The 17,821-nt window shown below is 43.9% G+C and overlaps 1 protein-coding gene across 4 annotated transcripts in view; it reads right to left on the reverse strand.

Moving 5' to 3' along the window:
* The window catches only part of CEP295 (centrosomal protein 295), a 721,329-nt gene that overhangs the window by 573,300 nt on the left and 130,208 nt on the right, over positions 1 to 17,821 (reverse strand). For all 4 annotated transcript variants that reach the window (XM_069639287.1, XM_069639289.1, XM_069639288.1 and 1 more), the window contains exon 11: positions 6,071 to 6,254. In XM_069639287.1, coding sequence (XP_069495388.1) covers positions 6,071 to 6,254 — 184 coding nt within the window. The remainder of the gene's footprint in view (positions 1 to 6,070; positions 6,255 to 17,821) is intronic.

A 17,821-nucleotide genomic window follows, 5' to 3' on the forward strand; every position in this document is an offset into this window, starting at 1 on the left:
AACCCCTCCAGCATTCTATTATAAGATAGAATGTGCTGGGTCTAGATTTTTACAGGACTAAGTGAAGTCAATTTCATTCAACTGTTCTGGGAAACAGTAGTTGATGCCAGAGAAGGTATTTAAACCTTGGGAAATCTGAAAGACATCCGTGTGTCATTGCACTGAAGGTGCAGTGTGACAATTGTAAAAGATGATGCCTATGGAGTTGGTTACACTCCATAACCAGAAAGAAACAAACACTGAAAACAAATTCATTTCAAAGGTTCAAAGTCCCAAAGTTTAGCAAAAGAGCTGGGGGGAATTAGCACATTTTTTAGACCAAACCTGATTTTTGAGAATTCTCCCTAACATGGAGTTCTTCTTGAAGGTAAGTAAGAAGTCTTGCACAGTTTTTGTTGAAAAAGAAATCACTGGTGGGCCACACGCTGGGAGGCTTGTGATGGGCAAAGCTGCAAGCAACTCTGCAAGGGGCAGCCAAAGCAAGTCTCAACTGAGAACTAGCAAAGCTACACAGCAAGTACCCCTTAGTTGTACAGTACCTTAGGTCTGAAGAAATTTGTCCCAGCTGGCTTCTGTTCCTGTTGCAGCGTGCAGATCCTGTTGTTCCTGGGCCTCAGTCGTGGGGACAAGAGGGAGGATGTCTGGGGACTCCTGCACTACGGTTTGAAGGTGGCCGGCAGCAGTGGGCAAACTTCAGATCGGCAACACTTATCGGTTTCAGCTTCTCGCAAATAGCACCACTGTGGTTCTCAGATACCTTTATGGACTTACCTCGCATCTGGGGTCCAGCACTGAGGTGGCTCTGGCTCGGTCAATCCTTCATGGGAGTGTGGAGGATCTTCCTGGAGCTCAGGTCTGACTTAACGACGAGACACTAGATTGTGGTTTTCCTCTCCCTGGCACTCAGTTCCTGCAGCAGCAATGAAAGTACAGCCAGCTGCAAGAGGATTTCCAGATGAATTAGTCTTGGGGTCGATTGCTCTCACCAACCCAAGGGGAGAAGTCTTCCTTTTCAGGGCTTCTCTAGTCGAGGCGAATTCGGAGCTTCAGCACTGCAGCAGGATTTCATTGGGAAAACAAACTGTCCAGGAGTTGCAGCAAGCGTCTCTTCCAAGTTCTTTTTCGGATTCCTTCGTCCAGTGGTCAACTCTGCCTTCCAAGCAAAAGACCTCGCCTTTTATGCATGTTCCACCCATTCATGCCCAGCCTAATTGTCACTCACAGCAGGGTGGCTGTCCTCAGAGGACAGCCAACCAGCCAATCACCTTTGGGTGCATTCCTGTAACCAAGGAGACCAAGCACGGGCTGTTCAGGCACCTCCCTTACTTCCTGCCCTGCTAGACACGCTGTAAATCACCAGTAAATCCTACCAAAGACAAAACAAACAAAGGGACCAAACCTGGTTTGGTGCGCAGAGTAAATCTCTGGACCTTTCCAGCAGGAAATGGTGAAAAAAAGAAGACGACCAGGGCCATTTTGACAAAATGGGCACCCATGGGTGCTTTACTGCAGCTGCAATTGCAGCCTGTGGTAGAACACTCAATGGAAGAAAAAAGTCATGAGTGATAAAAAGGTCCCACTCACACCAGGGGTAAAATTAAAAAGTCCCACAGTCCAGCAAAAAAGAGCTGGGCGTCTCCAAGGTGGGAGGAATTCAGAACTCAAATGAACAATAGGGTCACCTATTGTTACAACAGTTGTTCTGCAGTCCAACTAAGGGCTTATTAAAACCATTCAGCTGAGACAGTCCAAGACTCCACTCTTAGTATAAGGCTGTACCACCCGAGTTCAGGGAAGCATAGACAGAGCAGCCAGGCTTATCTTGAGAAGGAGAGAGGGCTGTAGAATCAGTACAATGAAATTGTAATTGCACATTTTCCAAAGAAACACTGAAACACTGTTGTAAAAATAAATGGTTTATTTGAATAAAAGTAGGCCCAGATAAATCTTGGGGAAAGAAGTACCATCATAGATCATATAAACATATTCTAGAAAAACACTATGCTTGAGAGTACACAGACCAAAGCACATAACCTAATTCTGAACAGTTCTAGGGGCATCAAACCAATATTGCGGTTAAGATTACTTTCAGTAATAAGGGTAGTAGACCCTAGCAGTTGTACCGTGATGTGCAACAAGAAATCACTTAGTAACCCAACTGAACAATATACTTTATGGGAATAGTGATATAATGGTTTATTTATATAGTGCCTACACACAATGCGTTTCAAAGCGCTTCAGGCAAAGGAGGGAACAAGGGAAAATACACGACATTCGGAACACTTATTCTAGCAACAGTTAATCTAGGGGAGTTGGAACGAGGTGTAATATTCAATTACAGGTTTTCAGTTCACAGACTAGGGGAAGCAATTCCTCCTACTTATTTTAGGATAACTTATGCTCAAGGTAAGTAAAACCTATTCACTTCTTACAGGAGCCATCAGCCACTTAAAGGCATGTGTAAACCTACGACTCTTTGTGTCCGTCTAAAACAGACCAGGGAAAGCAAAACCCAACGTTACTCTCCATGAATGACTCAAGGTTATTCTAGGTAGGTAAAACCTAAGGCAGACTTATTCTGGCCAACAGCGAGTCAGGGGGAGCAGAACGCAGTTGGGGACACTCATACATTTATCCTAACAGGAATAGTGAAGTGAAACCAACAGCATTACTTTTGGGAGAGGCACAACCAAATAACTGGTGGATAATATACCCTTACATCTACTTTGTTAGAATGTCGAAACAGTTTCTAAGGAAAGAAAGATGTTACATATACTTCTCAGAATGGCAGAACATTTCTAAGGTAAGTAATAACTTGTGTAACTATTCACTCTCAGAGTTAAAGTTACCAACCAACTTCTTTTGCAAGTTAACTTTTAAAACATTTATTCTCTTTTCTAGGCAAAAGGCCCAATCCTTAGAAGTCTTTCCCTTATTCCTGGTGCATTAGTGTTCTCAGTAGCAGGAGGGGGGTCACTAGGGTTCAGTGCCCCACAGGCAGCCCAGTATAGGTTCTTAAGTAGCAAAAGTTTGAGTTCCCATGTAAGCCTGTTAGAACAACTAAGTACTTAGTTGAGGGTCCAGGGGCTTCACAGAAGACATCCTAGGAGGATTCCAGCAGGGGCCTTGGTGCACTGGATGAGAGGACTCACAAACACAGAAAACAGTGAAACCTTAAGTCTCTTTTGATTCCTGTGTAGGTTAAGTAAATACCCAAACCAACAGTACCTCAGCACAGTAGAAGATTTTCCATCAGGACGACTTCAGGATCTGCAGTCAAACACCCAGTCGTTTAATTCCTTCATCAAGAAGACAGGACACTGGTAGGAGCTTTGCAGCAAGGATCACAGGGAAGACTCTAGGCAAGGTGTTCCTCATGACTAGGATGCGGCTCTGTGGATTTGGCGCCTTTTTCCAGGAGCAAGGAGCACAGAATATCGCCGTTTGGATTCTCATTGTTTGAAAGGTACAGCTCTTTGGTGAGGGGACTTTTCGGGCTGGAATCGTCCCTCTGGAGATCCAACAGGATGCCCACGAAGTTTCAGTGAGATTCAGAAGACTGGGCACCGCACAATGGCTCAAGGTCCCATGGTATTGGGGTATTGAATCCCCGCAAGGTTGCAGTACAGCGTGGGATAGGTCAAAATTCAGGTCTTCCGAGTCCAGTGGGTCTCACCGGGCTCTTGGTCAGGGTCATCATTGCCAGAGTCCAAAGGTCGATTGGAAGGAAGGGCTACAGCAGGCTCCGGTTATACAGCAGGCTCTCTGGTCCCCGGCAATTGTTTCAGATGCTAATTCTTGGATCTTCCTCTTCGGTTTTGGTTCCAGTGGTCGACTACCTCTTAAGCTTCCAGGATCAGACTTTTATACTGGAACCGAGCCAAACAGTGTAGCAACATTCAAACTTGGGGGATTGGCAATCCTTCCAGGATAGCCAGCCTCCCAGTTTGGACTGGAGTCTCCACTTAGACGGGAAGATCAAGGACCGCAGAGTTTTGGACTCTCTCTCGCTGCTCGCTTGCCTTTACCAGGGCTATGGAATCAGCCTGCGGTACAGGTGCAATGAATAAAAAGGTTCACTGCCACCAGCCAAAGTTAAGTATCTTTGTGGCATAAAAGTGGATACTCATTATCTCCCCAGCACTCCAAATAAGGTGGGGGGTGCTGGTGTCACCTAATAAAATATAAAAAGGGATCCAAAGATCCTTGGGAACTGTAATTCTCACAAAGGTAGCCAGAGAAACTTAAAAGGGGAGCCCCTAGGGCACCTCAGAAACAAAAGGCACTTATTGCCAAAAGTTGTCAAAGAGGATAACTTTTAAAAGACTATGGAGAGTTTTAAAAATGACACCCATAAAAAACTAAAAAACAGTAAAAGATTATGCGAGTGTTTAAAAAGGTTCCCACTCGCAGAGGTAGAACCATTTTATGGCTGGGCAAGCAGTGCCCCTCTTATGCCAAGTTAAATAGTTGTCCATTTGTCCCAGTGAAACATTTGCTTTACACCCATGAAAGTTTACATTTGTGAAGCTGTAAGCGGGGATAAATAGTGAAATGTTAGAATTCGCCACTGCACTTACTAGAGCAAAATTTAAAACATTTTCAGTGGGAACAAGGTGCCATAAATTGGATAACAAGAGTGTATAAGTTTGTGTGAAACATGAATGTTCCAAACAGGGCGCTAAAGAGGAGAAGTATGGCATGAAACAGTGTACATAAAAACGGTATACAAACATTTCACAGGAACAAATGCCATGCACACATTTTCCTGGGGACTTTAATAATGTAAAACACATGTATTTAAGTAAAAGGAATTGTGTGTAACATCCAGGTTTCAATTGCACCAAGAAAGTTGTTTTTAAACATGAGGGACCATTTTGCGACGCCTGCACCTCGCTGCTGCCCGCCGATTCCCACATCAGGGCACACCAGCTAACCCACGATCTTTCCGAACTCCCCAGCCTTGAAGAGGTGAGCCCTGGGCTACCTCCCAGCGTGGACCCCCCACCCTCCATCTAATGCACCTTGTGCTCCAACCTCCAGACACAGTTGCCTTAACGTGACGCTCCCAGTGGATCCTCCACGGACCCCGGTCATCGCACCAGGGGCTCCGGATCCACTCCACTCCAGGGGTGCCTACAACCAGCTTGGCCCCCTATATCACTCCCGCTACGCCAGTCTGCGCCTCCATCTGCCCAGAGTTGGAACCTCCGACGCCTATCTCATCTCACTGAAAGCATAACCAGTGAGTCCTCTGACTTTTTCTGGCCCAAGAAGGCGGCTACAACCTATCCTGCCGAAACGTCCACAACACACTTACCCAGAGTTCCGATGGGCATGTTTTCTGTTGTGTTGCTTTTCAAATTTCTAACATCATTTCTAGACGTAGACCTAATATAAGGTCAGACTTCAGCCGGGCAAAAGAGACCAAGACTTACCGTCTCCTTCATTCACAATTCCATAGTGTGCTCTTCCCTTCCAATGACATGGGACACTGTATTTTCAAGATGTTGGTCACATGCACAAATTACTAATCCACATCCCATGTCATTCACAAATATTATTCTTCAGCGAATTTTCAACTATGTGATTTCATGACATCATGGATTGTTATGTAAAGTAACCCTTGAAATATTGCACAAAAAAGTAAAAAGCTTACAATACAAAGTCAAATGAAAAATTAAAAATTCGTTATATGTACTGTTTGAGTTATGTGTTTAGCATCAGCAAGTATGTTATTGTGTTTAATGGTTGCCCAGAATGACATGTGCTCCCATTAGGGTCAAAACAAATCAGTGTACATCTAATTTCCTTTGTACACCCCTTAGATTCACAGAGGGTAGGACAACCCCCTTGTTACAGCCTTTAAACACGAGGGAAGCAATCTAAAAGAAAATCATCTCAAACGGATTGTGAAAACGTGCCACAATAATTCCTGTGTGGTGGTGGAATTTTCAGGAATATTAGGTCGTGTTGGGTAAAAGGGACATTTTTTTAATGACAGGTGGCTACTGGGCTACTGATTCAAAATCATAAGAAAACATCACAAGTGCATATTCAAACATCTCACTTTTGTCTCCAGCGTACATGTCCTCAAAAGCAAACTCAAGATCCCTTTGCCAGTCCTCTTTGATTTCAATGCGCCTGTAAGCGGGAACAAACAACTGAGGGGGCATTTGGGCCACAGTCTGCCGTCTCCTGGAGATGTCCTCCTGCTGCATCTGCTCGAGCTCCTCCAAAAGACGTTCCCGGTCCTGGAAGTGAAAACATTTAAAATAGCGGATTATTCCTTTAAACGGGTGAAGCTGAAAAAGGGGGCAGAGGGTGGGGCGAAATATTTCACCAAAGGGACCACTGCATAACATTTCCATCACCGAAGAACTGAACAATCCTACCGGTCTTTCAGGTCATCACTCAAGACCTGGCTGTTGCATTAATCCATGGCGTTTCAGTTTTGCCCCGTCAGTCATCTCATGCGAGTGTAATTGGTTGTAACAGCACCTTGAAGCCCGAGGGTTTTGTGCGCTTAATAAATTCCAAAATAAATATACTGTTCACTTTTCCAAAGGAGGGTGAACGCTTAATGTTGATGTCATCATACAACAGGCTGATAAAAAACAAACGTAAGCAGTTCAAAGGGAATATCAATTCTGATACAATCGCACCAGATATTAAAGCCCGTATAAGATTTTTTTTTTTAAACAAGTGTCAATATCTAATCTATAACGTTACAATGCAACTTTCAATTGGCGGGAGCCATATACAACATGCCTTGGAAAAGCCAACAGTTCCGCTTTGATGTAGGTAGGGCGTAGACATTTTCCCGGCTCTGCTATAGTGTCACTACCAGACCATAAGATGGCAACAACTGTAAATGTGTGCGAGTACCTGTGAAAATGATGTCAATGCCTGGCAAATGTCTATGTAATACGCATAAACATGCCAAAACTGTTGACTATGCCAATGCTCGCTTTTAACAGACCTTCAGTGTGAGAACACACATATTGCTCAATCAGGTGGATGAAGATCCACAGAGCAATTTTTATTATACCTGGAACTCATTTCCAGCAGCAATTAAGTCATTAACTCAGAGGACTGCTTAGAAATAAGCACTGGCAGGCCCTTCACATGGCAACGTTTGACGTTACAGCATGATAAAGTTATATCAAAGAGATCCTAGGACGGTATGCTTTGGTAGGGAGGGACAGGTGTGTGGAAATAGCCATAGGAAAAAGCGGGACAACGTGCAGGGCAACAAGCAATCAATGGGTGGTGAATGTAGGTTAGGACAGTTTTTTTCTGGAGTCCAACTAAGGGCTTAGTAAAAACCATTCAACTGAGGCAGTACAAGACTCCACTCTTAGTATAAGGCTGTACTAAGAGTTCATGGTAGCGTAGACCGAGCAACCAGGCTTATCTTAGGAGATAGAGAGGACTGTAGAATCAGTACAAAGAAATTGTAATACAAATGTTCCTAAGAAATACTGAAACACTATGTACTGTAAAAATTATTTAAATACAAGTAGGCCCAGAAAAATCTTGGGGGAAATGTAATTTTAATTGGTTACTTATAACGTGCTTAATACCCAGTGGTTTCTAAGCGCAGACCCGGTGATCAAACTTGTATTGCTCCGTATCGTCTTGCTTCCAAGATGAGCGTGTTGCCCCTGAGCTATCCTGCCAAGATCATATAAACACATAGAAAAACAACACTATGCTTAAAAAGTTACACCAAACAAAAGCATAGAACCTAATTTGGAACACCCAACAGTAGTTCTAAGGTAGTTAAAACCAAGAGTTACTTTGTCATACCAGGGTAGTAGACCCTATCAGTTGTACCATGATGCTCAGCAAGAAAATCACATGGTCAACTGGACAATATACTTTTCGGGGTAGTGGAACACTTGAACACTTATTCTAGGAATAGTAAAACACCTATAAATCTGATTCGGGGCAACAGTTATTCTAGAGGAGTTGGACCTTGGGGTGTAATATTAAACTACAGTTACTTTTCAGTTCACAGACTAAGGGAGGCAATAACTCCAACTTATTTTAGAATTACACTCGGTAATGGCCCAAAATGTTGCCCTCACAATGACAGCGGCCGAAAATGCTGATTTGTTTTTTTTAGTCCCCCTCCCTACACCACATATGTGGGGAGGGCGTATTTGATATTTTAATATAAGCAGGTTGCAGGGGGTCTACCCCCGCATATATGTGGTATAAAAAAAATAAATTAACAAAATAGTCAGCATTTTCGTCTGTCATGTTTATGACGGTCGCAGTGATCACATAGATCCGTTACACTCAAGGTAAGTAAAACCTATATACTTTTGCAAGGAGCTACAAGCAACCTAAAAGCCAAGTATGACATAGGGAGAATTATTCTGGACAGGCTAACAGCAAGTCAGGGGAAGCAAGACCCAATTGGGTACACTCCTACAATGATCCTTACAGGAATAATAAAGTGAAACCAACAGCATTACTTTTGGGAAGAGGGGAACCCAATTCACAGGAGAGTAACTTAACCTATCTACTTCATATTAGAACAGCGAGACAGTTTATAAGGAAAGTCGGACTTTGAGAATACTTATTTAAAGAGGCACACCGCTTATTCAATGTTAGTAAACCCTATATATACACTTTTCACAATGGCAAAACATACCCAAGGTAAGAAATAACGTTTTGTAACTATTCACTCATTCAGGATTAGTTACCAACTGACTCATTTACAAGTAAACCTTTCAACACATCTGTTACCTTTCAAGGCAGACCCCTTACAGTTTCCAGCCCTTCCCAATTCTAGTACATGATTTCTCTCAGAGTCAGAAGAGGGACCCTGGGGGGTCTAGGAGCCCGCTGTAGGCAGGGTGAGATGGAGCTCAGTTGCAGGCAAAGTCCAGAGTTCCAGAGGAAAACTGTTCAAACAAGTATTCTACTAGAGTTAGTAGAGGGTCCAGGGACTTTAGAGAAGAAACCCAAGGAGGATTCCAGCAGTGGGTCTGAGTGAACTGAACGAGACACCTCCCAATCACAAACACCCGAGAACTGCACAGGAATCACTAGATACTTAAGGTAAGTAAATACCCAAGCCAGCACAGTACCTCAGCATGGAAGAAGATGCAGGACACCTTCAGGATCTGCCGCCAAAAACCCGGCCGTTGAATTCTTTCATCCAGAAGACAGGACACTGGAGAGCCTTTTGCAGCACGGATCACAGGGAAGGCTCTAGGCAAATTGTTCCTCGCAGCTGGATGTGGCGCCTTTTCAGGAGCACAGAAAAAAGAATATCACTGGTCAGATTCTCGTCGCTTGCAAGATTCAGGACTCTGGTGAGGGGACTTTCGGACTCACATCTCTGGAGGTCCAGCAGGATGCCCACAAAGTTTCCGCCAGATTCAGAATTCTAAAGACTGCACTGCACAATGGCTTAATCGTCCCAGAGTATTGGGATATTGCAGCCCTGCAAGGTCTCAGCATGGTGTGGGATGGCTCAGAATGCAGGTCTAAAGTCTAGTGGCTCTCACCAGGCTCTGGGTCAGGGTCGTCGTTTTCAGAGTCCTCAGGTTGATTGGAAGGAAAGGCTTCAGCAGGCTGCAGTTACACAGCACGCTCTCTGGTTGCTTGAAAAGGTCTCAGCCGTGAATTCTTCATCTTCCTCTTCGGTTTTGGTTCCAGCGTTGGACTACCTCTTCACCTTCCAAAAATCAGACTTTTATGCAGGAACCCAGCCAGTCAAACAGCCATGCAACATTCAAACTTGGGTGGTTGGCAGTCCTTTCGGGACAGCCAGTGAGCCAGTTGGAACTGGATTCTCGCAGTCAGACGGGAAGACAAAGGGCTGCAGAGTTTTGGACTCCTCCCTCAATTCCTGCCTACAGACACTCTGGAGACTGGGCGGGGAGTCCACAGGACTCCCACTGAAGATCCAAAAAAAAAATAAAAATAAAAAAAATATCCCTGCAGATCAGGGGAAAAACAAGAAAGGACTAGAAACGCTAAAATGGCAGAAAAAGAAGACGGGGGGCATTTTTGCAAAATGAACACCCATGGGTGCCTTTACCAGGGCTGTGTAAACAGCAACCATAAGGTAAGGTATCACAAAGCATAGAGTTCACAAAACAGATTTGAAATTGAAAACCCAGTGCAGTCAAATCACACGTTGGAAAGTTGCATTTTTACACAAACAGTTTTAAATGCTAAAACATTTTTAAAACGGGTGAAAAACACTGAATTTGAATGCTGTTTTTGGGCTGGGGAATAGATGTACATCACAGGGACAAAACCAAAGTGAAAGGATGGTAGTAGCTGAAGATTTGGATGAGATTTTCAGGGTGGAATGTGATTCAGTTTTAGGAAAATAGAGCAGTAAACAATAAGAAAATCGTTTTTTGAGAGAAAGGCAAATTTGACTTAATCTTTTATTAAAGATGGTTAAAGAGGGACACAGAAAGCTCCAAAGTTGATTCGCAAAGTCAACCTGGTCACCCCAGCACTCGACTTTAACTGGAAAATAGTTTGATTACTCAAAATATGACAAAGGGCTTATGATTTACACCAGACAGAAAAGAAAAGAGATGGCGCTCGCACTTAGAAAGTCATGGGCAGGGTGCACAGATAATTCTAACAGTTTTAACAAGTTACCAGGGTATGGATAGGATTGCTTAGCGAGTGGAATAAAGCCACAAGAATCAAGATGGGGAGCCTAGGAGTTTCTCTGGGATGAGGAGATGCTCACATTCCACGCTTGGGTTTGGAACAGCCAACTGGGTCTGGTCACCACACGGCAGGCGCACCTTACAGCAAACAGCTGGGCAAATCGAGTCACTGGATGGCAGGGTGGCAGCAGGCATGCAGTGAGTGGGCAAATGCCAGGCTGGTTTCAGGATGCTTCCCCAAAACAAAAAAAAATAAAGAAAACCCACAGCTTCTCCCTTTGGGTATTGGGATTCTTACTGGGGTTCCAGGATTGCGGCCTTGCTGGGATGGTCAGCAATGCTTTGGCCTTGCTGGGATAGGATTAGCTATGCTCTGGCTTTTCAGTGGGATCTGAAGTCTGGCAAGATGAATGTGGAAGATCAGGAACGCCAGCGCAGGGAATTCAGGAAGAGTGTGTCTAGAGTTCTGTCAACCACCCCTTATATAGAGCCTGGTGACATCACAGTATTATTGGTGGGCATAACTGAGCTAGGCCTACCGCCAATAGGATAGGTCAGCCTAAGTTAATCGCCTCCTCGAGGAGCAGTCCCAGTTTATGAGGTTGCATTTTATGGGAGGTAAAAAGCCATTCCACAGCCCTTTTTGCCAAAATCCAGTTTTGCCATAAATGGAACATTTTTATAGTTGGGGCATCTTAAATTACATAAGCAGGTTACATATTGTATACAGAACACGCCAGTCCAACTCTGAAGTCTAATGCATTGTTTCGCCCTTCTAATAATCTTTGGTCATTTTTAATGTGAAACATTCGGCCTAAAATTCTACAACTTTAGGTGTGTGCACATACTTTCATGAGTCTATGTCTGTTAATTTTTAACATTCCATCATATGTCCTTCCCCCATGATTCACATTTTTCTGGAGTTTGTGTCCCATACATGCTATTGACAGCCAAGATATCTCATTTGAAAGCCACGAAAATCATATTTAAACTGTATAACCTTTATATTTTTGCAAGGTCTTGTTGAAAAGATAAAAGTCTTAAAGTGTATTTATAAAAGAGTCTTTGGAGAAAAATGGGCATCCTTTGTCCTTCACTGGAACCATTTCTTTCTCTTCAGCGACGCGCACCCCTCCCCCCCCCTGCCACCCCCCAACTGTCAGTTCAGCCCATTATGGAGGGTGGGTGGTCCCAGTTTGATAGAATGGAATTTTGGGCCACCAACAAGTCATAAACATTCAAAGAGACTGGAGCACAGACCAAAGGCTGTAAAGGTAGCACTTATCACTTGTGTGTTAGGATCTACTGTGAATGGCCTTCTGTTGCTAGCATCCCCCCCGTGCCCCCAAACAGAAACCTGTCTTGGGCTGATTTCTCCCAGGTTGCCAATGCAGTTTAATTTATTCTATTTATTTTTGCTCTGAATTAGAAGAAAACCTGCTGAATAAAACCATCTCATACATGTATTTCACAGCACAACCCCCTTCACATTGCTAGGCAAGGATACGTTTTTGTTCAACATAATACTTTTAAACAGGCATTTTCTTTGGTTTGCAAAAGTCAAATTTTGACACATGTGGCGACAGCTGCTAGCAATTACCTTTCAAATGCTTTTTTTTTCTCCACCAGACTTCCCAATATTGTTTTGCAGCCGTAGTCAGTTTCTTGTAGGCAGTACTTTGTACAAGGCAAAGGTCTCCATGAAATTGACATGTGCACAGAAAACTAAAATTTCTTTTCAAGCAGCGATTTTGTAGCAAAAGTTTAAGAGTTTTTCTGTGCAGCTGAAGTAAAGCTTTTGTTGCTTTTCTCAGATTTGGCTGGCACAGAGCCTGTCATTCAGGGATCATGCTTTCTTCTGCTGAAGCACAATGCGGATATGGATTGGCATGGCAACGCATTAAAAGTAGTTTGATGAAACACAGATTAAAATCGCATCAGAGCAGCCTCCTCCTCTGTGCGAAATGGTCCCTTTTTCAATGGGAACTTTGGCCTTGCAGCAAAGCAGCACTGTTTTTTCACTCTTTATTTTGCACATGTAAGCAACACACTGGCAGGCTTTTTCAGTGTGCCCCCTTGTTCCATCCTGCCCAATATGCGCTTGGCAAGGTTGTCATTGCAAAATGCAGTTTTGATGCGAGGCAATGGTGCTCACAGGAGACAGCGCAGCCATTTCGCTGGTTCTGCTGAAGTGCAGCTTGGTGAGGTGGGGGGGGGGGGTACTGCTGAGTGGGTAAATATATTCCACAGCCCACTGCTGCCGCCGACCCTCGAATCGTAGTGCAGGAATCCCTAGACATCCTCCCTCTTGTCCCCACAACTGAGGTCCAGGGACAACAGGATCTGCAGGAAGTATAACAGGAACAGAAGCCAGCTGGAACCATTTCTTCAGCCCTAACGTACTGTGACCTAAGGGGTACTTAACTCTTGTGTGTGTAGCTTGCTTGCTCTCACTGGAGACTTTCATTGGCTGCCCTTTGCAGAGTTGCTTGCAGCTTTGCCTCTCACAAGCCTCACAGCTTGTGGCCCAACAGTGATTTCTTTTACAACAAAACTCTATAACATTGTGCAAGACTTTTACCTACCTCCAAGAAGTGCCTCAGCGCCTCTAGACTTTGCTCAAGTGACATTGGCTGTCCTGACACCCTGAAAGAATCTTCTTTCCATCTGACTTTGCGTTTACCCATCCCTCCAAAAAGTCATACATACCTTACTCGTATAGTTGGGAAAGGGTTAATCTACTTTGCATTGGGGGTTCAAAAGTGCTTACCTGTTTGAGAAACTTGTTGACCAGTGTTTCCTTCCCTAACCTTTTCCTTTTTGCCACAACTTCAGTATTACCATTTAAATGTGAAAAGTGATATATTAATGTCCACATTGTCCTACCAATTGAAGTCACCTCAGGGTGTAGGAATATCTGTGTGCCATCCCAAAAGGGTATCTAGTTACTTCATTGAACTAAAAGGAGTGTATTTTTAAGTCTATTTTTATTGTTGCCAATTGCAACCTTCTAAAAACAGACTTAAATAAATAATTATTTAAATCAAGAAACCTTGAGTATAAAAGTGTTATTTGAATACTTTTCACTGTGAAACTAAGTTGCAACCGGTTGGGTTGCACAGAACTGGTCAATTTTCCTTTCCTGGTTCAACCCCAGAACATTTTTGCTTTACTAGAGGGATATTTTTCCTCAATACCTCAGTGAGTGGGAACCTTTTTCCGTACTCACATAATCTAACTTTTTATGAGTCATTTTTAAGACTCTCCATAGTGTCTTTTTAAAGTTATTCTCTTTAACATCTTACTGAAAATAAGTGCTTGTTGTTGCTGGGTTGCCCCAGGAGCTCCCATTTTAACTTTCTTGTGCTAACCTTGAGTGAACTCCAGTTCCCAAGGGTAGAAAGGATCTTTGGATATCTTTTACATTTTGTTAAGTGAAACCAGCACACCCCACCACCTTATGTGGAGTGCTGGGGAGATACAATGTATCCCCTTTCACACTAAAACAATTCCATTACAGTGACAAGCTTAACTTCAATGGCTGGTGGCAGTGATGCCTTGTATTAATTTGGTGCACCTTTACCGCAAGATGTGTTCACAGCTTAAGTAAAAGGGACCGAAGGGTGTCCATGTTTACCAAAATGGCCCCCCATCTTCTTTTTTCGCTATTTTAGTGTTTGTCATTTCTAGTTCCTTCCCCCGACATCCAGGTCTGGAAACTCCTTTGTGTGATTTTTGTCTTCGGCGGGAGTCCCCTGGACTCCCCACCAGGCTCGAGTCTGTCTGAGAGCAGGAAGTGAGGGAGGAATCCAAAACTCCACAGCCCTTTGTCTTACGCCTCGCTTGAATGGGGACAAATCCCAGTGGGGGGGGGGGGGGGGTGTCTGTCCCGATTGGACAACCAGACCTCCCCTTCTTGTAAAATGCGTGGAGAGAATGCAGAGGTTGTGTTGTTATTCCTGATAAATACTGCGAACCTGGAAGCTGAAGACAGGTCAACCACTGGAACTTAAAATGAAGAGGAAGATGATGAAAAAGCGGCGGAGATGATTTCCAGCAACCGGAGAGCCTGCTGTGTAACCGGAGCCTGCTGTAGCCCTTCCTTCCAATCGACCTGGGGCCTCCGAAAACGACGACCCAGAGCCAGTTGTGACCCACTAGACGCAAGAAGACCTGCATTTTGAGCCATTCCACGCATTGCTGCGACCTTGCATAGTTGCAATACCCCAATACCCTGAGACCTCAAGCCATTGTGCGGTGCACAGTCTTCCGAATTCCGAATCTCGCTGAAACTTCGTGGGCATCCTGGTGGATCTCCAGAGACACTAATCTAGTCTGAAAAGTCCCCTCACCAGAGTGCTGGACCTTTAAAACGACTAGAATTCAGCCACGATTTTCTGTCTTCTTCTGTGCTCCTTGAAAAGGAGCAAAATCCGCAGAACTGCATTCAGTCACGAGGGAAACCTTGCCTAGAGCTTTCTTCATTGATCCCTGTTGCAAAGTTCCTTCTGAGCTCTTGTTTTCAGTCTCCATGACAAGGAATCCACTGACCGGGTATTTGGCTGCAGACCCTGAAGTTCTCCTGCTGCAAAATCTTCAATGCAGAGGTACTGCGTTGGCTTGGGTATGTACTTAGCTTAAGCCTGTTAGGATTTTTGTGTAGCTGTGGGTTGTTTCTGGGGATGGGGAGGCCTCTCATCCCGTGAACCCCCATCCCACTGCTAGAATCCTGCTAGGGTGTCTTCTGCAAAGCCCCAGACCCTCTTCTAACTCTAAAGTATAGTACTTACCGGTTTGCACAGTTTCCCTAAGGAACGCCGACTTTTGCAACTTAAGAACATATTCCGACACTGCCTGTTGGTCACCAGTCCTAGGGACGCCCCTTCTGTCACTGAGAACACTCATGCTCCAAGAATAAGGGAAAGACTTTCAAGGGATTGGGACTTCTGCCTAGAAAAGAAGTGTTTAAAAGTAACTTACTTGTAAAGAGTTGGTTGATAACTGTAATTATAAGAGTGAACATTTACAAAAGTTCTTACTGGTCTTGAATGTGTGAATCACTATTCTTTAAAAGTATGGTTAAGATATTTTCTTCCTTAACAACTGTTTTGCCAGTCCACTAGAAAGTAGATGCAAAGGTATTTTATCCTCCTGTGATTAGGTTGTGCCTCTTCCCAAAAGTAAAGTGTTGGTGTCACCAGATTAGTCCTTTGAGGATAATTATGTGTGTCCCCCAACTGTGTCTTGCTTCCCCTGACTTGCTGCCAGCCTGTCCAGAATAAGTCTGCATTAGGCTGTTGCCTACCTAGAATAACTATTCAGTAAAGTATAACATTTGGTTTTACTTTCCCCTTCATTTTAAGGTTAAAAAGTATGTGGGTTTTACTTACCTTGTGTTAGCTATGTACCATCCCAAAAATACGTTACAAGAGTTACTGCTTACCTCAATCTGGGGTTCACAGATTTCAAAAGCACCTGTAATGGTATATTACATCCTTAGGTTTTACTCACCTAGTATAACAAACTGTTATCACAAAAGTAGTTACAGGTTTTTACTGCACCTAGAATAAGTGTTCTACCATTCACCAAAAGTATATTGTCCAGTTGACTGATTAAGTCATTTGTACTGGGAATCATTATACAACTGGAAGGGTCTACTTCCCTTGCATTCCTGAATGTAATTGTGAAAAGTAACCATTGTTTTTTTTTTCCTCTCCAAGAATAGGCTTGACCTATACTGAAAGTGTATGAAAAGGTTTTGACTTCCATAGAACTACTGTCAGGTACTTCAAATAAGGTCTATACTTGGGTCTGTGTACTTTTAAGTATAGTGTGTTTTTATACTGCGATTTCATATAATGTTTTAGTGCTTACTTGTTTGTTTTATTTTATAATGCGCAGTTATACCCAAAGGTATCAGGGTGCAACAGATACAGGAAAATGTGAAGCTTGGTTACAGGTATAAAGGTACACATTGGCAATTGGGAATATATACAAGAATAATAGGGAGGGCAAACAATGTAAGCAGTGACAACAAAATTACAAGGATAGGCACATAGGTTATACAGTGTGCAAATAGCATGAGGGAGGCCATTTAGCCATCTTGGTGGTTGTTCAATTTAGCCATGATATTACCTTTGGCGCGGAAGTGCAGGTAGGGCATGTCTGTTCTCAGGTTGGGAGGCAAGGAGTTCCATAGTTTGGCTGCTTTTACCGGGAAGCTGTTGCCTTCTATAGTAGCAAGTTTAAAGTGTGGGACGGAAAGGCAGTCTTTGTACGCAGTTCTGAGGGGTCTCGAGGAGGCTTGTCTGTTGATCAGGTAGATCGGGGCGGCATTGTTGAGAGATTTATAGGTAAGTGATGCCATTTTTAGGAGTATTTTGTTTCTGGACGATAGCCAGTTATTCTGTTGGCTAAATCCTGAGATGTGTTCTCTTCTGGGGATGCCTAGGGCTGCCCTCAGGGCATTGTTTTGAAGGGTAACTTGTTGGTGGTAGCCTTGGAGGTTCCCAGGTAAAGGGCGTTACAGTAGTCAAGACGGGAGAGAATGAGGGCTCTAGCGAGCGTGACGCAGCTAGTGCCCGAGAGAAATGGTTTGGCTGAACGGATCAATTTGCATGTGTATGCCAATGATGATGCCAGGGAACTCAGTTGTCTTTTGAAAGAAAGGTTGGAATCCAAGTAGAATCCCAGAGTTTTGACCTCCTGTCTGACTTTAATATTGTTACCATCTATCATAAAGAAGTTGTAGGCCGGGCTAAGTTTCTTTAGGCTAGGCGTGGTACCCAGGATAAGCTCCGTTTTCTCATCATTCAGGCATAGTCCGTGAGTGGCCATCCATGCCTGGATGATGTACACCCTATTTAGCATAATCTCCTGAAAGCGGAAGGAGGATCTGGGTATCATCTGCGTAGTTTGTGTAGGTGATACCGAGATGATCCAAATAGTCGAAAAGGGGCTTGGTAAATATGTTGTAGAGCGACGGAGAGACACAGGAGCCCTGTGGGACACCACAGGTAATGTGCATCGGGTCTGCTGCTGCAGTGGGAGAGAAGACCCTCGTAGTTCTTCGGTTAAGAAAAGAGGTAATCCATGTGATGGCCTCCGAGGAGAAGTGTGCTGCTGTGTGGAGGTGTGAGCATGGGCCAGAGTGGTCGACCAAG

Source organism: Ambystoma mexicanum, chromosome 7q, assembly GCF_040938575.1.
Source record: "Ambystoma mexicanum isolate Mex_15411 chromosome 7q, UKY_AmexF1_1, whole genome shotgun sequence".
NCBI lineage: Eukaryota > Metazoa > Chordata > Amphibia > Caudata > Ambystomatidae > Ambystoma > Ambystoma mexicanum.